The sequence below is a fragment of the Plasmodium cynomolgi genome, chromosome 5 (genome assembly GCF_000321355.1).
Source record: "Plasmodium cynomolgi strain B DNA, chromosome 5, whole genome shotgun sequence".
NCBI lineage: Eukaryota > Apicomplexa > Aconoidasida > Haemosporida > Plasmodiidae > Plasmodium > Plasmodium cynomolgi.
Genome location: NC_020398.1, coordinates 948212 through 971682, shown reverse-complemented (window position 1 = coordinate 971682; position 23471 = coordinate 948212). Strand labels below are relative to the sequence as shown.

General features: G+C 45.9%; 3 protein-coding genes across 3 annotated transcripts; 1 reads left to right on the top strand and 2 right to left on the bottom strand.

Moving 5' to 3' along the window:
• Positions 1-1038: 1038 nt before the first annotated feature.
• Positions 1039-16071, bottom strand: PCYB_053230 (hypothetical protein; the record flags this gene model as incomplete). The annotated part of the gene is made up of 9 exons (XM_004221204.1): positions 1039-6490; positions 6695-9093; positions 9251-10897; positions 10943-11515; positions 11684-11838; positions 12208-12326; positions 12472-12584; positions 12743-14814; positions 15015-16071. 9 exons carry the CDS (start codon positions 16069-16071, stop codon positions 1039-1041), a joined length of 13587 nt encoding a protein of 4528 aa, XP_004221252.1.
• An 811-nt stretch (positions 16072-16882) lies between these two features.
• Positions 16883-19667, bottom strand: PCYB_053220 (hypothetical protein; the record flags this gene model as incomplete). The annotated part of the gene is made up of 3 exons (XM_004221203.1): positions 16883-18426; positions 19518-19559; positions 19652-19667. 3 exons carry the CDS (start codon positions 19665-19667, stop codon positions 16883-16885), a joined length of 1602 nt encoding a protein of 533 aa, XP_004221251.1.
• A 1878-nt stretch (positions 19668-21545) lies between these two features.
• PCYB_053210 (cdc2-related protein kinase 1) lies at positions 21546-23462 on the top strand (the record flags this gene model as incomplete). Its single annotated transcript, XM_004221202.1, has 1 exon — positions 21546-23462. One exon carries the CDS (start codon positions 21546-21548, stop codon positions 23460-23462), a length of 1917 nt encoding a protein of 638 aa, XP_004221250.1.
• Positions 23463-23471: the final 9 nt, after the last annotated feature.

Genomic DNA, 23471 nt, shown 5'->3' with positions numbered 1-23471 from the left:
CTCCCTTTTTTTTTTTTTAATGTACTTCACGGGGAAATTGTCTCACAAGTGTAGGCCCTTCGTTTTATCACTGCACCTTGTTTTTACCCCTTTCCATTGCCATAAAAACATATATACATTTTTTTTTTTTTTTTTTTTTTTTGTGCCATTTTATAAAACATGAAAGGAAGAGCAGCCCATCCGTGAACGTCTATATATTCCCCCTTTTTTTTTTACGTCACGCATGCGGCCCGATGTCGTTTTTCTCCCTTTTTAAAGTGCCTTTTTTTTGCACCCCCATTTCTTTGAGCATTTTTACGCGGCGAAATTCCCGCGCCTTTCCCCCTCCCCTAACTGAACACAAAAGCGACAACTTTGTTTAACGCCCTTGTCGAAGTTGTGCACATCTCCAGTGAGGAAAAAATAAATAAATGAATAAATAAATAATTAAATGAATGAATAAACACTGCAATGTGCAACGTGGGCATACAAAAAAAAAAGGCTCACCTTCGTGGAGGCACACAGCGGGGACAGTCCCCCTCATGCAGTGAGCATATCCACAAGGAGACACGCGTTATTAAATCTACACACACCGTTTATCCATTTCTGATTTCATTTGTCGACTTGGAAATGTCTTCAATGATTATCTGGTTCTTCTTGTTGAAGATAGTACTTTCTTTCTTTTCCTGCGTGGTTGTTTGGAGAGCGTATTTTATGTGTGCCGTTTTTACGCGTGCGACATGTGAAAGCGCCTTCCCCCTGCGCACCGCTAGTCCGTACCGCCAATCCGCACCGCCAGTCCGCACTGCCGGTCTGTACAGCCGGTCTGTGCAGCCGCGTAACCCTCCCTACCTTCTTGAACGAACTGAAGAGGACGCTGAACTTCTTCTTGTTCTCGTTGAGGATCTCCTTTATCTTATTATGCTCCTCCTGAGGGGAAGGAATGGGCAATTAGGAACCGTTGAGTCGCCAGCCTGAGCAGCGTCCATATGTGCACGCTATGCCCACCGGTGTGGGCACACTCGAGGACAGCACGGGGAGAAGGAAGCATATCCGCCGCTACGCCCCTACCGTCGCGAGTGCATCGCTGGGGGCCGCCCTGTAGTGAGAAAAGACCATGTACGAAAAGACACTCCGCTCCGTTTTAATTAAAAGCAAAAACGAGTTGTTAAATGATAAGACCCCATTCTTGTTCGTCCTTGTAATGAAAAACTTGTTGTAACTCCCGTGCTTTAAAATCCCACATTTAGGCTTCACTTCAAAATTTAAAATTTCGTTTGACAAACAGCTGCTACTGTTCAGCTGGTTGTGCCTAACCACATATGCATCGAAGTAGGAGTCCCTTGTGTGATTATAAAAAATGTTGAGCTTTGTTTCTCCACATAAATGCTCATCAACGTTGATGTTTAGGTATTGTCTCGACACGTTCATGCAGTTGAATATTTCTACGCTTATGTGATTCTGGTCCAGGGTGGTGCGTCTGCAGCGGGTCTCTCCCCCGCGGGATTCCTCGGCTACTTTGTAGGCTTCCCCCGCTGCTCCCTCTCCTTCGTGGGCTGCTCCCTCTCCTTCCGCCCTGCTTACCAAAACGTCAAAGCTGCAGTGGAAGGGCAGAAAGGCCAGCAGCTCCAAATTCAGCACGAGGCGCGCGTCCGTGTCCTCCACAATGTGGACGTACAGGTAATCATTTAGCAGTCCCTCATTCACATCGAAAAGGAGCGTGTTCATTTTTACGTCCATCCCGACTGTCCCTCCGCAGCCGCCGCCGCCACGTCCACTGTTATCCCCAACGCTGTCCACACTCTTACGTATATTTTTTACGTTTAGTAAAAATATTTTATAGTTATACTTTCCCCTTTGCACATTCCTGTGAAGCGCATTATTTTGCCCCTCCTGCTTCTTCATCTCCTGCTTCTTCATCTCCTGCTCCTCCCTCTCCTGCTTCTTCATCTGCTGCTCCTTCCTATCCTGCTCCTTCCTATCCTGCTCCTTCCCATCCTGCTCCTTCCTCTCCAGTTGGTCCACCCCCTGGGGGGAAGTTACCCCTGCCCGCATCTTGGCCTTATCTATGTGCACCTCTACACACGTCTTCGTTCTGCACATACTTTCGATAAATATCTTCCCGTCGTATTGCACCACCTCGTTATTATCCTCTGCACAGGGGAGAACCCGATCGCGCGTTACGTCGTGTTCTACGCCGTAGTCATTAGGACACCATAGCGCCTTATCGCCGGGGGGACTAAAGCAGGTGTGGTGCTTCTCAAATTCGCTTGTATTGGCGTCTTCCAATTTGAGCTCCCCGTCCAGCACGTCCGCTGTGCCAAATTCGCTTGCGTTCAGCGTGAAATGACTTCGTTCGCTGGATGCAGAGGGACTGCGTGAGGTGTGGTTCGATTCAGATTGTTCGGATGGGTGGGCTTCTTCCCCATCGCTCGCTTCGGACGGGATAGCTTCCGCATGGCCCCCTTCGAACGGGTTAACTTCCGCATGGCCCCCTTCGGATGGGATAACTTCCGCATGGCCCCCTTCGGACGGGATAGCTTCCGTACATCCCTCCTCGGAACGCCTCGTGGTGAAATTTCCACCCGCGCGGCTACCAGTCCCCGGTTCATCCACACCCGAATTCCAACAGCATGATGTGCTTACCCCTAGGTCTTCGCACTCTAGGGATCGCTGCTTCTCACCTCGGTTCCCCCTTCCTCCCGCGTTGTTGCTCTCACCCACAAGGGGGATGCACCGCACCTCATCCCGGATCCTACCACTCCTCAACAAATTGTTAAACACAAAATCGTATTCGTAAGTAATCATCGGAGGAACGTCCCCATGAATCTCATCCCTGCGAAATGGCTTCATCACTATAAGCACCGTCCTCCTAGAATAAGCCTCTTTGGAAAAGTATGTCATCATAATGGTAAAATGCCTCCTCATTTTTATTTTAAAATTTTCTTTATTTAATATCTTTAAGTAATTCCTTTCATTGTTTAGTAGAACTTGCTCCTTTTGCAACGAGGTGATATACTGTCCATCATCTATGTCTTTCTCTTTCGTTCCCTCCGTACCATCTCTGTTGTTGCATAACTGGTTTGTGCCTCTCTCCTTAAATCTACATTTTACTCTCACTTTGCAGTTGAAGGGGTTAAAAAGATTTACATTAAAATTATACAAACAGCACGAGTTGTATAAGACCATCTTTTCTTTTATTTTTCTCCTCACTTTGTATGTTCCATGTATCCGGTAGAGGAAGTCCCCGTGAAGACTGCTCCTAATGATGGCATAGCATTCTTGGGACATACTCACCGTCGGTCTGTACTTTAGAACAACCCTATTTACGTCTTTATGGTTCACAATGTAGAAATTTTTTCTATTGCTTAGGTAAATGCACTTAAGTTCGTGATTCACCTGGTCCGCTGCATCCCCACTGCAAGGGTGGTTGCCCTTATAAATGGGGGCATCCGCATGGTTGTTTGCATTTCTCCTCTCCGCCTCCCCCCCCCATTCATCACGAGCAGCAGCAGGAGCAGAAGCAGCAGAAGCAGCAGAAGCGGCAGAAGCATGGTCATCGTATGCTTGGTACGCGCGACACGTGTGTGCAGCGCCTCGTTGGAAATTCCCTTCCAATAAAGCATTTCTTCCCCCCTGGGGGTATTTCACCCCTTCCCCAATTTCATAATGATAATTACCAGAACAGGGGTCTTCCCCCATCCTTTGCATCAGATGGACATATCGCTTGTCCTGTTCATTAAACTTGAAGTGCAGATGTAGGAAGCAGGACTTGGACAAACAGGTGGAGAAGTTTTCCACCTTCAATTCGGTCCTCATTCTGGAGAGCAAAATCAAGATGTAGTAATTGATTCCTTCATTTTTGTTGTAGATAAAAAAGAACCCTATGTTTTGTGGCCTATACGAAATGTCCACTTTAATGTACTTCTTGCAGTAGGTGATCAAATCTTCGAATATTTTTTTCTCGTTTGGGGGAAAAGGCTTATGTTTCTGCTTTAGAGCAGCGCCTTGGTTGGGGGAACCCTCCGGTGAGCGCTTTCCAGAATAGGCCTCTTCCCTGGGGGACCCCTCCGGTGCACCTTTTCCCCCATGGTCAGGTTCGTCCCCCCTCTTTTTTTCCGCATCCCCATAACACCTGGGGATTTCCCCCCCGGGCGCGCCACACCAATCGGAGTCGCCGTTCTGGGGGAAGTAAAAGTTTTGGAGGTCCCTCTGCACGGTTGGATCCTTCTCCCCGCCAGCAGCACTCCCCTCCTCAGGGGGACTTCCAAGGGCACGTTCAGGGGGACTTCCAAGGGCATGCTCAGCGGTACTTCCGGGAGCACTTCCGGGGGCGCTTCCCCCGCTGGCGCCCCCATTAAAATAGTTGGGAATCTTCGGAGCGTACTTAATGTTATACACGTAAATGTCATTCTTGGGCACCTGGACCTGTCTCCTCTCAATGTACTCATTCATGTAGGCGAGCAAAAAATAGTCCTCATTCTCGTTGCCATTATTTTTTAAAACAATTTCCTTATTTACTTCCTCTCCTACATTCGTTTCCAAAAATAAAATCTTCAATGGTTTATTCAACTCAACGGTTATGTTCAGTTTATACCAGAAGAAATAGTTCGCAAAGGGGAAGAAGGCATCACTCGTTTTTTCTTCTCCACCACCTGAACGAAGCAGCTTGTGAAACTTGAAGATGATACACCCCATGTATTCTCCTATGTGTGCACTTGTGATGAAGAACGTGTATGCCTTCCTCTGTCTTGGCAGCATTTCGATTTTCTTTACACCAAACAGGATTGACAAATCTGAGTAAACCTTAAACTCGCAGTGAGAATTAAGCTCGTTGTAAATCTCTATCTGTGCTGTTTTTCTCATTCTATTTAGTAGCTTCAAATGGATGGTATCTTTCGGATAGGGCTTCATAACATTTGCCTGTACGTTTATCTTTATCTGTTCCTCTTCATTCTTCACGTTGTAGAGAGTGATGCAGCAGGAGCATGTCAACCCGATGATGGAGTAACAGCTCACTTCAAAGTTAACCGATTCAACGTCTTTTCCTATTTCTATGTATTCTGGGCAGCTGAAAATGTTGTAACGTACTATCTTATTATTCTCATCCACTACATCTGAGTACACTCGCCTGTATGTTACCACTCCATTGGTGTAGTTATACAGAGGAATGGCTTTTTTAGCCATCAGAAATGCGCTCGTTTTAAACGTAATGGATAACGATTGAGTACTGTTCGCATCATTCACACTTGCGATAATTTTGTACACTTTGTAGAAAGGGTCACATATCTCCTTCTGCTCCTTTATGTGTAACTTTCGGATCTGTTCATAGGAGGATAACTGACTCCTACCTTGTGGGATATTCCTCTGTCTTACGAGAGCACACTTATATTCGAACACACCGTTACTTTGTTCTGCTATCCGCAAAGTGCACACATAATTGACCTCTTTCTTCACCAGTTCGTATAACTGCTCTATGTCTACTCCTTCAGAATATGCGATTTTTTCTACGTACTTATCGTAATCAAGTGGGCCAAACGTTGCAAAGCCTTTTTCGATGATCAGCTTCTCTTCATTATCACACATGAGAAAAAAATGGTCCCTCCCCTTATGTATATCCTCTAGGTAATCTCTTAAGTAAGACAAAAAATGCTTTTCCTCCAGACTGTTCAAATTACAAAGGATGAATTTTACACACTTGAGGAACTCCCTATTTACAGGACAGACTTTTAAATGGTACGAGAAGCTGAAAGTTTTGGAGCTCATCTTTATGATCTCTTCCTCCTTTACGTTATTTATGTTAAAGGAGCAGTTGACTTTGCATGCCGACACGACATAGTTGGTCTTTTTGTCATTCACATTAAATAGAAGGAAGCAGAAATAAGTCCCTTCTGCAAACGGGCAAAATTGCACTTGTATTTTTTTTTTTTCATTTTGGAGGCAACTGAAGCGGCTTTTTTCGACTAAATGGAAGCAGCTAAAGTGAGTCGGCGTTCCGCTCAAGTGGCTTCCCAAGTGGCTTCTCAAGTGGCTTCTCAAGTTGGTATTAACTAAGGCACACACAGCGCATTGGTTATGTCCCCCCATATGGTCACCGCCCCACCTATTCACTACCTCTGCTTCGAAATTTTCCTTTCTTTTCTCCTCTTTCTTCAAATCTTTCACGTACAAATGGTACAGATTCGAATTCACCTCGACCTCTTTCCCCGTGTTATTGAACAAATTCAATTCCATAGCCTTCCTTTCGTACACTTTTCCCCTCAAATTAAAACACTTTATTTCGCTATCATTTAGCATAATATTTAACTGAGATGAATTGGCCGTACGCATTTTGTTAACCTCGCTCCTCGTTCCTCCATTGTGTACATTAGCGTTTACATTATTTCCTTCATTTTGCTTCCCCCTTATGTTTGCTCCTGGGGGCGTCAATTCGATCTTCCCCTTTTCGCCCCTTTCTACCAGTTTGATGCAGATGTATTTCTCGCTGTCCTTTTCGTCCTGCAGGTGATTGCTACGGAAGGGGGGGAGGGAAGTAAAAATAGAGGCACGGTGATAGTGTGTGTGTTACGTCCAGTTAGGTAGACAAGCGGTCCAGCAAAATGGACACAAAAATTGGAAGCGCTTAGTAGCAGCTAGCTAAAATGGAGTTTTTTTTTTTTTTTTTTTTTTTTTTTGCCAATTTTTTAGCTGTAACGTGCAAAAAAAAAAAACTTACCTTTCCGCCCGCAGCACCAGGATGGCGTAATTTTCCCCTGGGTTGACCCGACTCTCTTCGTCAGTCCCCGCGTCCACTTTGTCGGCCCCGTCGGAGGGGCACTGGCACTCTTCCGAGGAGCAGGACGAAACGGAGTAACTGTCCTCAAAGTGTAGTTTTTCGCCGTCACACATGTCCCCTTTGTGTCTTCTTTTCTTCAAATATGAAAGCTTAATGCTAGTATGGTAGCTGTGCCTCAACACCTTTTCGTCATACCCCTTGTCTATTTTCAATTTTATTTGCTCCGACTTCAGGGGGTCAATGCTCATGCAGTTTCTATCGATTTGGTACTTATTGCAGCCAATGAGAAATACCTCATATTTACATTTGTGGCTATTTAAGTTGTACACAGTTATGACCCGTTCGTCCGCCACGGTTTGACCGTCTCCGCAACCCGTTTTTTCGTTCTCCCCATCGGTGTGTGCGTTGGTCTTGTTTTGGGGAGGTAGTGGACCCTTTGTCGGCTGCTGCCCCATGATTGGCTGCTTCCCCTTGGTTGGCTGCTGCCCCATGATTGGCTGCTTCCCCTTGGTTGGTTGCTTCCCCTTGGTTGGCTGCTCCCCCTTAGTTGGTTGCTGCCCCTTACCCATTGGCTGACTTTTTCCTTTCTTCCGGCTGTTCACCACCTCGTCATTTATCAAGCTCAAGTCAACCTTGTACGCGGAGAAGTCGTCCAGGACTAAGTAGTAGCTGGGTAAATAACTCGGTAGGATAAAATACAGGGATGCCAAAAACAGATATATATGGATGTAGTTAAACTGCAGGAGCACCACTCTACTGATTAGACTACTCAACTTCATTTCGCTGAGCATTATAAGTAGAATGTCTATATTATGGTTGTAGTCCCTTCTTGATTTGCATTTCACTTTAATTTTGTTTTTAAAGAATAGGTAATAGGGGATGTGCGAAATGATGGTGTAGAGGATCATCACTAGGTCCTTCAATTCGTGGATGCTTTTTGCTTTTTTCTTTTTTTCGACCTCCTTTTTCTTCCTTTTTATTTCTACCTGGAAGTTTATTTTGCTCAACTTGGGGATTTTCTGCACCTGACTTGGGCCCAGCTCCCCCGAAGCGCTACCACGGTGGGAGTCACTTGGGACGCAACTGGGGCTTCCACAGGGGCTACCTCTTCTGCGCGCTTCATTCGGGTCTCCCTTCGTATAGGACAACTCATCGTCACTTCCCCCACGGGCCTCCTTAAACACGTACCGCTTATCCTCCACCTTCGCGTGATACACATTGTTGTAGTGAAAATAGAGCCACTCGAAAAGGATGCACTCTGCGCTTTTGAAGAGGAGAATTCCGCTGGGCTCGTCTTTGGCGGTCTCTTTGGCGGTCTCTTTGGCGGTCTCTTTGGCGGTCTCTTTGGCGGTCTCTTTGGCGATCTCTTTGGCGGTCTCTTTGGCGATCTCTTTTGTGGCTTCTTTGACGCCCCCTTTGGCGACCCCTTTGGCGACCTCCTTGGTCGATTCTTTCTTAAAAGGTGTGTTCTTTTTCCCCCCCCTTGGGATATTCCCCCCCATGGTTGTATCCCCTTTGGCGCTCTCCAGTTCGTTATTCCCCTGCACCGTTTCTTGCGTCCCATTTGGTTGCTCTTCTACTTCTACCCCCGAGGGGCAGCAAAAACTACTAATTTTGTTGACAATTTTTTTCAAGTCGATGAAATTATTTTCGTAAAAATTGAAGTAGTTCATTTCGTAGCAAGTTTTATCCTTGGTAGTCCTTTTCTTCACATAATTATGAGCATATTTTTCGCTTCTCTGGGAGGTGCTGTTATCTCTATAAGTGAGATTACCACTACGAGTATTCAGAGATGGCCCCGCCACATTTAGTGTAGCAGTACCAGCGCTATTAATCTGCAGGCTTGTCAAACTCCTGGCGTCCTTTCTCCTGGATCTGCCCTTCTTGTCACTTAAAAATGAGACATGCTTGTTTAGCTCCATGTCTTGTGTATCTAGAATTACAAGGTAGCTAATTTTACACATTTTTATATTTTCGTTCAGCTTGTTTTCTATGCTGTACAGTTTAATCCCACGCTGGTTGATCAACGAGCTGATGTTGATTCCGCCAAAAAAATTTCTGTTTAATATCTCGAGGAAGATAGTGATCCAGGAGTAACTGAATAGTCTTACATGTGTTTTAAAAATTTGTTCAAAGTAGAATACCTTTTTATTTCCATTTAGCAAAAATGATTCGAAGTCTTGCATGGATAGGTGCCCTGTGTTCTCGCCATAGTACTCCTCCTCCTCGTCCTTTTCTTCAACATGGAAGTAGTCCGGTACTTTGTCCAAAATGTGAGGAAGGTACAGATCCGCTGGCAACAAATTTTCGTAAATGATGTGATCCACTGGGATGCGTTCCTGTCGAAGTGGGGTGATAAAGTAGGCATGCAAAGGAGTGAGCCATGTGGGGGAGGGCGGACTAATGGGCCGCCGAATGGAGGAACGGAATGATGGGCCGCCGAACGGAGGAACGGACTACTGGGCCGCCAAACGAAGGAGTGGCTAATGGGCCTACCTCCTTCAAGCACTCCCAAAGGGCCTTCACATTTTTCGTAAACTTTTCATCCAGAAAGTCTTGTCGCTCCATGTCCTTCACCTCAACAGTTCGATGCTTCTTGAGTTCGAAAATAATGTTATGAAGAGTTCTGTTTGGATAAATAGAAGAAAAGAGGTCGAATAGAAGGTCCACAAAAAAGAGAAACAAATCGTTTGTGCTTTCAATCACCTGGGGGAAGTAACTTTTTTGTAACAAAATTTTTTGGACAAAAACGAAAAGGTAATCTCCAATAATTTCTCTCAGTGGGTACACCCCTTCTTCCTCCTTATTGTAGTAGACGTTTCTGATTTTACTAATTTTGAGTCCTTTGTATATATCTCCGTTAGTACTTCCCCTTTTTATTTCCTCCACATTTTTGCAAAAAAAGGAGAGAAGTTCGTTTTGTTTATCAAATTGGATGCCTGCTGTGTTCATATGCTGGTGTAGACTTCTCTCTATGATTATGCCTTCGCTGTGGTTCCCTCCAGGGCGGGTACCCTTGGAGTCTCCTTTGGGGCTGCTTTCAGGGGGGAGGTCGTCCGCCATATCGTCCAGCGGTTCGTGGATCTCTTCGCTGGTCTGTTGGCGGGTCTGTTGGCGGGTCTCTTCGCTGGTCTCTTGGCCGACCTCTTGGCCGATCCCTTCGCCTGCCTCTTCCCTGGCCGCCTTCCCCAGCAGGAAGTCGACTCCCTCGTCGATGCTCACGAACAGCGGAATGGTGTACTGGTGATGGTCCATCACGCTAAAGACGATCTGCGACTTGAACTTCAAACACCTGGACGATTTGCACTTTAACGACATGCGCAGCTTCTTCACCTGTTCGGTTATTTCATTTCCATCGATGAAGTCGAAGGAGATGGAAAAGCATTCTGGGTGCAGATTCTTGAAATGGGAATGAACCCTAACGTAGTTGTACCCATGGCTGTATATGTCGAAGGGGAAGGAACAATAATCGTTTAATTTGTTGTGGACTATGTTTATGTAGGTTACGTCGAACTGAAGCTTCGGTATGTCGCAACGTATGAGCATGTAGAGGGAGAAATGGATCTCATGTTCTGTTTCTTGCTTTTGCGCTGGTGCCGCTTCTCTGTCGTTGCGGTTGTCATTGTGGCTGTAGTTGTGGTTGTCACTGTGGCTGTCCTTGCCGTCGCCCTTGCCGTCGTCCTTGCCGCCAACCATGCCGCCGACCTTGCTTCCCGCACTGTGGGAACCCAAGAGGCAGGAAGAGATGTCTAGCACGTCCACATACCTTCCGCACAGTTTGAAGCCGCTTAGCTTTATATCCACCGTCGTCTCTTCGTTTGGTTGTAGAATGCCTCGGTCCCTGCTGGGGTGCACTTGGTATTGGCGCTCCTCGGTGGGTCCATCCGATTCGTGCGATTTGACTGCGCCTCCCGGTTTGGCGGTCCCCCCTATGACGCTTCCCACTCTCTTCGACTTCCCCGCTTCTCCCTTCCGTTCATCAATTTTCGCCCCCCCCCTGTGCGCATGTCGAACCATGTAGAGTTCCCTGCGCTTCTCCTCATCCAAGCGGATTGCCCACTGCACAGGTTGACTGAACACATTTCTGATTGTCAACCTTTTCGTCCTCTCTCTCGAAAAATATGATATGTAAGCTTCGTCAGCCTGGTGAGGAAGCAAATCAGTGAAGTGGAGAAAAGGGGGAGATACCTCCAAGTGCCCTTCTTCAATGTCTACTTTTATTAATTCTTCCGATTTTTCGTATGCAACTTTATTACGATTGAGTAAACTCTGAAAGGTAATTGCTTTCCTCATGGTCCTAGAGGAGTAGCATTGAATACACAAAGGGAGGAAGCATTTGGATGGCACCACAACTCTGTACATGTTTTTTATTTCTCTTTTTTCTTTAAAAAGGATTTGCCCTTTATTTTGGTAGAAGGCTGATACCAAATTGTGCAGCTTCAAAAAATTGTTGTTATGATACTTTGCACATTCATCTGTCAGGAGGTCATCGTATTCATCGTTGTAAGTCCTCTCCACCGTTACGACATCTTCTTTTATACTCGCATCTTTGTATTCTTTGCCGATACACTCAGAGAAGGTCCTTTTCCTTTCCTTTTTTTCTCCCATTTGGATGTTTAGGAAGTCAACAGATGATGTGTCTAAGAGGATGGTTTCATCACATGGTCCTCTGTTCAGTATTTTCACTTCGTAGCACTTGAGCTCTCCTGTTCTTTGTCGGATGTGAAGCCCGTCGCTGATGAGTACGTTGGAGGGGGTGCCCTGCGGAAGTGACAGCATGGGAATGAAGTGATGAATTGGGAAGGCAGTTTAGCTCCGTCACACGCAGGCAGGTGTGCTTCTTCACATCTTCACATCTGCACATATACGAAGTCGCAGTGCGCTCACCTTGGCACTCAGGGGGAGAAGCAACTGAGGCGCCCCCCTAACGGCCAGAACAATTTTGTCCTTTATTTTTTTGGCTTCCCTTAAATTGAGGAGGACAGAAATTTTGATTTTCTCATTCTTCTTCACATAGTTATACTTGGAGAGTAAACTCACACAATCCGGTTTGTAGCTGCATTGGAACACCACAGTGGAGTCTCCTGCAGGGGAGGGGGGAGGTGTGGGCACCAGCAGGTATCAGCAGGTGTCAGCAGGTGTCAGCAGGTATCAGCAGGTATCAGCAGGTATCAGCAGGTATCAGCAGGTATCAGCAGGTATCAGCAGGTATCAGCAGGCATGAGCAGGCACCAGCAGGCATGAGCAAACATCAGCGACGATGAGACCCAGCCGGACAAAAAAATGGCTGATCGGGTGTGACCAAAGAAAGCTCCATCCGTAACGAGCATGCGTCTCCACACATCTCCGGAGAAGCAATTTCGAGTAGACACTTCACGCGTAGCTACACCTCGCAGCTTGCACGGGGAGAGAAGACATGCCAGCAGAGATTAACTCAGTCCAGGGGCACCTACCCGTGTTGATTAGAAAAAAATCCTTCACATAATTTTGGTTTAGGAGAACGTTTTCAAAGTTTAGCTCGGCAGGGGTCACTCTGTAGGAGCACTTGTTGGCGATCCATTTGCACTTTAAGCTGCGCAGTAGGGGGGGGGCGGTGGAAGTTTCGAAATGGCGTATATCTGGGGGGTAGCTCATCTGGGAAGCAGCTCATCTGGGGGGCTTCTCATCTGGGAGGCTTCTCATATGGGGGGAAGCTAACCTCCCACACGGAAACGCACCTTTTGTAGAGCCTGCTCCCATCCAAGTAGAGCCGAATGGTCTCAGCCACGCTGGTGGCACTTTCCGTGGCGACAAAATTGACGGGGACTATTTTGTGCGAATTGGGTGGTACCTAAAGTGGGCATGAATGGGGGGTCCACATGAGACCACTCAGTGTTGTTGAGAAGCGGCGGTTGAGAAGAGGCGGTTGAGAAGAGGCAGCTACGAAGGGGCAGCTAAAAGCGCTGCCCAGAGATGCACCGCTACGATGCGACCCCTGACCACGCTTACCGAGATCTCCCGGTCCAACACAACGAGCTCCCGGTTGCAGACCATCCCCACGCGCAGAGGGACGTTGAAGGGGTTATACAAAACCAGCTGGCGCTCACAAAGCATCTCGACGTCCTCATCGCGGAAGTGAAAGTAGAGAGTACGCGGGTTGACGAGGACATTTAGAAAGACGAGAGTAGCCCCGAGAGTCACCGCGCTCTCATGCGAGTCATTAATTAGTAGGGATATTTTCTCTTCAAAATTTTTGAGGAGGAAGAAATCGTTGTATGAGTCTGCACATGGAGCTGTGAGTGTGTCTCCCTCGAGGGTGGAAATACCTCCAGCGCTTAAAAAATTGTCGCTCTGAAAAAAGGAAGTAGAAACTCCAGTTTGACTTTTAATGTCACCATCGTTAACACAAATATGGTCGTAGCTTTTACCATCCTGATGAGGTTCTTTCTCTCCCGAAAGCCGTTTTATATTCAGCTTGACATTGCCCATTTTGTGAGAGTCCCTCTCAACTACTAAAAGGTTTTCCCCGTCAGTCGTGACGTTATCACTATGAGTGAGGACCACTTTTACGTTGCAGTGTTTATTTCGGTTAAAGACGACAAACTTTTTGCTGTAATCTGTTCCGAGTAAGACATACCCAAATTGGATGTTCCTTACGAATTGGACATTCTTCAGTTCTTCTTCGTCTAGCATGTCAAACTGGAGCAAATAGGGTTGTTCATTCCCTCCTTGTGCATCTTCCCCATTTTTTATTTTCAAATTTTGTGTCTTCATTTTGATGTATTTCTTTCTCTCTCGTTCGTAGACCCCCTTCTGGATGCACGTGTTGCTGATTCGCTCCACTGGGGGATCATTCATGTATATAAATTTATCTTTGACAATTTTGGAGAGTCTGTCTGTCCCCTTCATCATGTGCTCACGTGTCTCAGGGGAGCCTCCACTCTGGGTCCCACTTTGCATCCCACTCTGGGTCCCACTCCGGGCTGACTCCTCCCCCTTCTTCCTCTCCTCATACATGAGCTTCAAAACATCGTTGTATTTTTTTTTATTTTTCTTTAAAAAGTTTATAAATTTCTCGTTGTACTTATATTTGTCTAGCGTTCCATCAAGTTGGTAAAAATTTCTGTCCACTTTTTCTAGTTCTAGATTGCTCAGTATTTGTTCATATACTTGGTCATGGTTCTGTTTGATGTTATTACCATGTGGGGGGTTCCTCTTAAATGAGTTCCCTTTCGGGTCAAGCAGAATGGAGGACGATCCCTTCCGTAATGCGTTCGTACAAGTGATGTTCCCCCTCACAAGAAGAACGATGAAATATAAATTATTGCAAAAATATAGGTACATATATTCGTCTATCGTTTTAACGCTGTCACATTGGAGTTTTAACGATAGGACTTCTTTTCCCTGTGGGGAGATTACTCCCTCCTTTTTGCTCAATGTCAAGTAGGGGATCTTGGAAAGGGTATAGTTAACTTTTAGAAATTTATTTTTGTTTTTTAGCTCTAGGATGAGTGTTTTTCCCTCGTTGGGGGCTATGTTGTCATAGTTTAGAAGGTAGGTGCTGGGGAGGACGCAGGGGAAGGTGAGGCAGAAGACCGCGAAGAGCTTAACCTCCTCGTCGAACGTGTGAGCGCCCTCAGGGGGTGAGAGGTGCGCCCGTTCTGTGGAGCTGTGAATCTGGTTGGTGGAGCTGTCTACCCGTTTCGTTGAGTTGTCTACCCGTTTTGTTGAGTTATCTACCCGTTTTGTTGAGCTGTCTACCCGCTTCGTTGAGCTGCCTACCTGGCTGGTTTCGTGGCGCGACCGCCCCACCCGCAGAGACAACTCCACCACGACAGGGAAGTTGAGCAGGTAGGCTGTGTCCCTGTTGAGTCTGTGCAAAAGGCCGGCGTCACGCTTGGACTCAATCTCAAATGTGACCTCTTGATAGGATAGCCTTTCAATTGGGTATCCTTCCGCCCTGCAGAAAGTAACGCCTATGTGTTCCTCTCCCTTTAGCTTCTTCTTCGTTATGGCGAACAGTTTTTCCTTTTCCTTTTTTTCTCCTTCGCTTAGGTGTTCTTCCTCCTCAATGTATACATCTGCGATGCGAGGGGGGGGTGGATAGCGTGCCAAATGGGGAGGGCAGCAATGGGGGAAGCACCAATGGGTGAGGCGCGTCCAACGGTTTGAGATTGGCGTGGAGAAAAGCACGTTCCATTACTACACGTCATTAGCATGCTGTTTGTGCACGTGTGTAGGGGGTTAGTCCTCTAACGCGGCACACCCGCGTGGTGTTTACCGCGGCATATCCGGTCCAGGTCCAGCCCTTTGCCTACCGCATACGATTGAAGGTCCTCCTTGGAGTAAAACACATTAACGGCATCCACCCGGGGGATGCAAAATATGCCGTAGTTATTTTCATTCTTTATTTTCCCCTGATACTTTTTCCTACTGCCATAGTACAAGCAATGAAGATTCACGAGATTCGTTTTTTCATTTTCGAACAGGAAGGAGGTATGACTGTTGGTAAAAATAGCCAGGAGGGTGATATTTTTCTGCTTCTCCACGAAGTAGCTATGTTGATTCGAAATGACTTTACACTCCTTGTGCATTTTCCCCTGCGCTTTACTGCTGACGGTGATATTGATGGTCTTCGTTTCGCTGACGTCCAGGTCAAGGGAAGGCTGGTCAATCCGAACCAGCATGTCTTCATCGCGGCAGTTGCAGAGGTGACGTTTGTCTGAGTTTTTCCTTCTCTGCACACACTCCACCTGTTCATCATCTGTGCACTCCTTCGCACTCCCCCCTGGATAATCATCCAGGGAGAGCTCAAACACGCCCCTCCTTGTACCCACATTCTTCACCCTGAGCGCAAACTGGTACGTCCGATTGACGTTGCAAACTCCAAAATTTATGATATCATCGTAGGCAAACACAGGGATGCTCTTCTTTATGTAGATCGGAATGCTGATCGTTGTATATTCACTCTGTATAGTTACGTACGAGGTGGACTCCAGGCTATTAACTACATCCAAGATGTGGTCCTTCTTTCCAAGCTTGCTGGTTTTAAAATTCACGTCAGCGAAAGAGAACTCAATAAAAATTTGTGCACTCGTCCCAGGAGCCAACTTTGTTTTTTTTAATCCTTTAATTTTAAGACACTTTGAATCTGATTCGCATATTGTAACATTCTGCGTTTTTGTGCATATGTTTTTTATTTTCAATCGCTCCCTTTTTATTACTTTTTTTTTGTTTTCAAGGAAGGTCTCCACGCTGTCTGTGCACTCGTAATGGAACTCAAGAAATTTGGGTTTCACATCCACCAGGTCGAACTTGTTTTGCGCTTCCCCCGGCATCGTCGTCACTTGGGGTTGGCGGCGCGAGGGGAGTGGTGTTGGACAGCACAAGCGGGTAACGGGTCGAGCAATATACCCAGCTAGGGGGTCGAACAACACACCCTGTTATCGTATATAATAACATACCCTGTTATCGTATATAATAACATACCCTGTTAGCGGATCGAATAACACATCCTGTTAGCGGATCGAATAACACACCCTGTTAGCGGATCGAATAACATGCACAATTAACCGTTTCGCAAAACTCACATCCGTAGCGACATCACCGAGCCATAGCGTGGGAGGGGTCCTCTCCCCCTATATGCGCTCTTCAGAGGAGGAACCAAACTAGACGCTATCTTTCATTGCGCAGGTTTATCTCATTTTTCCTTTTCCACCCCTTTTTATTCCTTCTTTGCAAACGATATTGCATTCGCGCGAAGCGCTTCATGTTTGTATGTGTGCACATAAGAGGGGGTAGAAAAAAAAAAAAATAATAGAGGCCTGGCGATGCGAGAGGATGGATCGAACTATGGTCTCCTCTCTCGGGGGAGAAAGCCGTATCGGTGCGCGAAATGTGCATCCACGCTTCTCTGCGCGAGTGTGCAGCGCGGAGACGATACTCCCCCTGAGTAAGCCATACCGCGCGCGGGGCTTTCCCCGACCCTCTCGCGGAAAAAAAAAAAATAATAATAAAATATATAAAAAGGTAAAGTAAAGCATGAAATGAAAGTTAACACACGGCGCACGGCCTACAGCGCATGCCATACAGCGCACAGTACACCTAACCGGTGAACCCTAACCGGTGAACCCTGACTGTATGCCCCAACTACGGACAGACATGGACGTAGACAGGGATCCGCACCGCGTCATCGCCCTTAGTGGAGTTCTTGTACCTCAATGCGATGTTGACGAACCCGAACCACTCGCCCTCTTTGCTGGAGTCAATTTGGAGATATATACAATACTTGGAGCTGACGCAAAATAATTTGTCCTTAAAAATGGCGAGGATGGGGAGGTCCCCATCGATAAGGACGTCCACAGATATGTTAAACTTTGTGTGGTTATAAATCTCCATTTTGTATTTTTTGTTTTCTTCCTTTCTAACGACTCCGAAGTTGATTAACGTATTTTCTTTTATTTTCCAATGCTTCTTTTTATAGCAGTAATTTTTAAATATATAATCGAGTAGGTATGGGCTGAGAAGGGGGGGGGATCCCCTTTTGCTTTCGTCGTGCGGGTTGCTTGTAGAGTTGAAGTCGCTGTCTAGTTCGGCTGTGTCTACGAAATTGGTCAGGTCGTAGCTGCCCACCTCTGTGTTACACTCCCCGGGTTGCTTCTCCTCCCCAAGTGGGTGGTCCCCCCCGGATTGCTTCTCCTCCCCAAGTGGGTGGTCCCCCCCGGTTTGCTTCTCCTCCCCAAGTGGGTGCCCCCCCCCGGTTTGCTTCCCTTCCGCATGTTGCTTCTTCCCCCCCCGTGTGCACGCCTCCTTCAGCCTGACCAAGTCATCACCTTTTTGATTTAAAATTTTATTAACATTGTAAAAAGAAAATTTATGGCAAAAAATCTTCCTCCTTCTGTATTCTTCAATTTCCTTCCTGTTTTTAAAATTTTGGAAAAAAGTTAAGTACTTATCCTTGTATATATTCTTCAACGTTTCGACTGTTTTTTTTTTTTCATACAAATTGAGAAAGAAGAAGAAGCTTCTCACTTTTTTTATGTCATCTGAGAGCGATTTGATTTTCCGCGAACTTGTTTTTATTATATATATCAGTACGTACAGGAACACAAAAAAATTTACCCTTCTGAACATGATAGCATTTTTTTTTTCATGACACTTTGCATATATATATTCCTTTAAGTTGAGTATTTCTTGTCCTGCGCGTGGGGGATTCCCCGTTCTTTCTGATGCATCAACTCCTACATTGGCTTCTTCCTCCTCTCCCCCAATTGAGGCAATGTCCCCCTTTTGGGTCTTTTCCTTTTTTTTTTCGCTTGCTTCTTCCGTGTTCGGTCCGCTTTTGTTGTTCTTCATCTTTCCGCTTTCTTTTTCTTGTTTGGCTACTCCCAGTAGGACAGCCTCACCTGATGTGTGTATCCCCTCGGTTGATCTCTCCTCCAACGTTTTCACCATCCCCGACACGTCCTTCCCATACGTCACGTCAATCTTATGCTTGTACCTCTCAAAAAGGTTGATGTCAACCCTATCCAGGTAATTCACCGTGAGTATCCATATCAGCTCACACTCCTTTTTCGAGTTCAGAAAATTTTTTATTATTTTCAAATCCTCACAAAGGTTAATAATATCAAACATAGAAATGCAATTTGCGTAAAGATTTACATCTCGAAACAGATCAACGTTGTTATTCGTAGCTCCAGTTTGAAGATTCTCCACGTCTTCCTTTAGCTTATCAAATAAATTTACATAAAAATTGTATAGTATTTTTACTGTCCCGATTACTTTTGTTGATTTTCTTTCTTTCACCACATCTCTTTTTTGTTTGGTGTGGAGAGTCAAGGTGGTATTTCCATTTGGTGTGCCTTCTTCCCCTTGGTTGGCTGCTCCTTCTTCGTTTTTCCCACCTCGCTGATTCTTTTCTTCCCCCAACATGTGTGTATCTTCCTTCTTCTCAGCATATTCTGTCTCTTTCCCATTTTGCTTTTCCCCATTTGGAGCACCCCTTTTTGCTTCCACCCCGCCTGTAGTTGGTTCTCCCTCTCGATTTGTTTTGTCCTTCCCTTGCGCTGTCACCTTTGCTGTCACCTTTGCTGCCACCTTTGCTGCCACCTTTGCTGCCACCTTTGCTGCCACCTTTGCTGTCACCTTTGCGGTTCCTCTGGGGTTGCCTCTATCCTTGGCTCCCCTTTCCTTTCCATTTCCAACCTGGTAATCATTTGTTGACTCCCTTTTGGTTGTCTCTCCATGTTCTTCCCCTTGGGTCTCCTTTTTTTTTCTTCCTTTCTTATCGATTTTGTTTTCCCCCTGTGGGGGGGCACAACCATGACCGGAATCGGGGCGGCAATGAGAGCGGCAATCTGAACCGCTCCCCGAACCGCTCCCCGAACCGCTCCCCGAATCGCTCCCCGAACTGCTGCTGCCCAGCCGCTTCTCCTCTCCATATTTCACATGCTCGTAAATCACTATTTTTACACTTTTGTTTCGCAGTTCCTCCTCGTTCTTCTTCCCGGCATTTAAAAAAGCCTTGTATAGTTCGCTCCCCGTAGCTGTAGCTGCATCTTCCCTTTTTTTGACCCGAATAACATCGCATAAAGGTTTGAACGCTGGGGCTTTCATCCTTTTCTCTACGGCAAAGGGGTCACAGCGGAGGAGGGTTAATCAACTAATGATTAAGCAAAAAAAAAGGGGAATTTTCGTTTAACCATCCTGGAGAGACCCCCGAGTGGCATCAGTCATTTCGCTTTTTTGGGGGGAGAAGACGCGTTATGTTCGTGTCTCTCCTTACCCTGGCGTGAGGCCTTCAAAAATGGAAAAATGCCCAGCCGAACTTACAAAAAAAAAGAGAAAAAAAAGAAAACACTATCAGTGGAGGTACCCAGAAGCAGTCTTAACGTTAGACGCTGCAGCGCTGAAGCTTACCCAACGGAAGATCCATTTTTGGACACAAAAAAAAAAAAATTGCTTCTTTTTTTCGCGAGAATGCCCCCTTTTGCGCGCGGGGGGGAAAAAAAAAAACCTTTCTCCGCCTTGCGCTTATCTTACACGACATCACATGCGTGAAACGCTTGTGCCTTTGCTACGTCCCTCCAGAATTTCACCCCACGAGTGTCCACCTAAAAACGTGGATGCCATTAAGACATCGAGGGGGAATGACCACAACTCGTTATGTGGACACGAAGGAAACGCCCTTAAGCCGTTCGACTTTTTTCCACAGCGCACCTTTTTCGCTTAATAATCAGGAGTATTTGTTTCTCCAGCAACCCCGTAGGAGTGGTATGTTTTGATCCAAGTCGACCTTACACAAGGGCAGTCCCCTTGAGGGGTAACCCCTATGGTGTTATGTTCCACATACACATGAGTAACCATATGTGTGCCAAAATTCGTTTCACAAAATGTTGGCATCATTTAATGACTTTTTTTTTTTTTTTTCCCTCATGCTGCTCCAACATGTTAACTTCGTGCTACACATATAACGTTGCTTACCCCCTTGGTGGGGTGTAGAAACCGCATCATGTTGGCTTTCATTTTTGTGAACCGAATGGGGAATCACATATTGGAGCGTTAATCAACCAGGATGGAGAGGGGAGGATGAACAAACGAACAGGTGGGACTCTCTGCAAGGGATACAAATCACCTATCGTTTCACACCAATCCAGTCGCATGGACGAAGGTGCGATCAGAAAATATGTAAGAGTAAGAGAATGCTCTTTCCAGCCGATGTACCTTCCTCAGTGTTTTCACAAAAGGGGGAAAAAAAAACCTTTCGGTCATTCGTTGACGTGACGAAATGTGCAACAATCGAGGGGTGGTAGAAAAAAAGAAACAAAATCATCACCTGTCGGTCACCACCATCGTCAGCACTATGCAACAATTTCGCACGAGGAAAAAAGGACCCTCTTCCCTTCATCCTCGCCAAGTCCGCCTTGGGAACGATTGGCCAAGGGAAACCCCCCTAACCCAGCGGAATGTCCCCCCCCTTCCAGCACAATAACTGCACTGCATGGAAGAGGGCTCCCACCCCCAAAAAAAAAATTAACCCCAATTTTGTAGCCCACACTTTGGAAAAAAAAAAAAAAAAAAAAAAAAGTAACCAATAAATAGGAAATAAATAAATGGTAAGCATATGCACGGTAAGAGACCATTCCAAATGGAAAGGCAACCTGTAGTTTGCGCGAAAACGCAGGCACGTACAAACAAATGACTGCAATCATAGTATGCTTTAATAAGCACGGGAAGAGTAAAACTCGCTTGAATAAAAAAAAAAAAAAAATCACCAAAGTTCCAAAACCCCTTCTCCCAAATTGCAATCAAATGACGTAAACAACAATGAACTTCTAATTCAGGACGTGGGGAAAAAAAAAAAAAAATTCGACTTCAGCAAAGGTGTTGAAAATAATTTGTGCGGCGGATGGTAAGGGAACTTCCCTGATAGGGGGGCCCACCTACAACCCCTAGCTGTGCGCGGAGTAGATAAACAGGCGTGATTAGATCTGTGACGTCCTCTACGCATATGTGTATGTACGTAGGGACATGTACAGTATACGAGCGTTAGGCCGCCGGAAGTAGACACTGTATGTACGCACCTCACAGCAGCGAGTATAGCAGGCCAAGTGGAAAAAAAAAAAAAAAAAAAAAAAAAAAAAAAGAACTAATTTTACACTTGCGCCAAGACACAACCGCAGGAAGTTTCTCATAATTACAAACCGCCGTTTTGTAAAAGGCATGCAAAGTGGAAGGAGTTGCCCCCGTTTTTACGCGACGCAGGGGAAAAAGGCGAACATATCTTTAGAGCCCTTCTTAAGTATACTGCAAAATGGGAGACAGGGGACCCCCAAAGGGGGGGAAATATCACCACCACGGTGGTAGGGGTAGCGGGCGGCACAACCGCGATGATTGGCATAATGGGCATGACCGCCATGAGCATGACCGCCATGATCATAATCGCCATGATCATAATCGCCATGATCATAATCGCCATGATCATAACCGCCATGACCATAACCGCCGTGACCAGGAGGGCAATCGACACTTTTACTGGGGGGACGAACCCCCAAACGGAGAAGACAACCCAGTGGAAACGCGATACAGTAGCGAAATGGCCAAGCGTAATGAAAAGAAAAAGGATCAGTTTGAAAAATCACGTTACCATTACTATAATAGGCGAGCCGATGAAAATAGCTATTTTGGCGAGTCGCAGCACGTTGCCAAGACAAGCGATAAAAGGAAGCACTCCCCGGAAAGAACAAGCGATCATAGTTATCGTACTGGTAAAAGGATAAGGGAAGGAACCAACCAGGGGGAGGAAGAAGGTGAAAGCAGCAGGAATAATAATAATGTGAAAAGTTTTAAAACTGAAAGGGAACCCAACTTGCACGAAAAGCGTAGCAGTGATGAGGGGGGAAGGAGGAGGGAGAGAATGAAAAGGGGGAGCAGTCATGAGAGGCATCTTCAGCAATGTAAGGACAACGTGGGGGGGAAGGACGAAGGAGAAGGCTGGGATGAGTGCGAAAGCGAGGAATTTGGAAGTGATATACAAGGGAGTGATGAAGGGCGAAGTGACGGGGGTCGAAGTGATGGGGAACTAAGTGCCGGGGAACGAAGTGCTGGGGAACGAAGCGATGGCCCCCCCAGCGACGGCGAGGCGATCAAAGCGCAGGGGCTGCTGAACGGGTGCAGGAGCGTGAAGAACTACAGGCGATTGAACAAAATAAGCGAAGGGACGTACGGAGCAGTGTTCCGGGCACAAAACAAAAAGACAAAGAAGATAGTGGCGCTGAAACAGCTGAAGCACTTTTCCAGCATGCGCCACGAAGGGTTTGCAATCACATCCCTTCGGGAAATAAACATACTGCTCCAATTGTACCATGAAAATATTTTATCAGTAAAGGAAGTAGTGATAGGCAAACACCTAAATGACATTTACCTAGTGATGGAATATGTAGAGCATGAGTTGAAAATGCTCTTGGACAACAAAACCCCGAGTTTTACCATCTCGGAACTGAAGTGCCTACTGAAGCAACTACTCAGCGGTGTTGATTACCTGCACACCAACTGGGTCATGCACAGAGATTTAAAAACAACCAATCTGTTATATAGCAATAAAGGCGTCCTAAAAATTTGCGACTTTGGAATGGCGAGAAAATTTGGCCATATAAATAATCACAACATCACAAAGAATGTCGTAACGTTATGGTATAGAGCCCCAGAATTGCTATTAGGAGAAAGGTGCTATACAAATAAAATCGACATATGGAGTGTTGGCTGCATTTTTGCTGAAATGATTCTTAAGAAACCATTATTTATTGGGGAAAACGAAATTGACCAGATTTTAAAAATATTAAGCTTGTTAGGTCTACCAGATAGGGAAGACTACCCCGAATTTTATGAATACTCTTTTATTTCGAAAAATAAAGAACTTTTTAAAAAAAAAAAAATCAAAATGAACGTCACCAAAATACGCTCCCATTTCCCCAATGTTGCCAACCAGTTCTCAGGCCTGTACTTATCAGACACTGGACTCGACTTACTACAACAGTTGCTGCATTTTAATCCCAAAAATAGGATCTCCGCGGCTGACGCTTTAAAACATCCCTACTTTAAGGAATTTCCCAAACCCTTGGACGTTGGCGATATGCCCATTATCCCAGACACCAATAAGGTTATTCGGTCGAGAAAAATGACTAGCCAGTATAAGCTCATCGGTCAGAATAATATACGCTTCCATTCGTAAAAAAAAAAA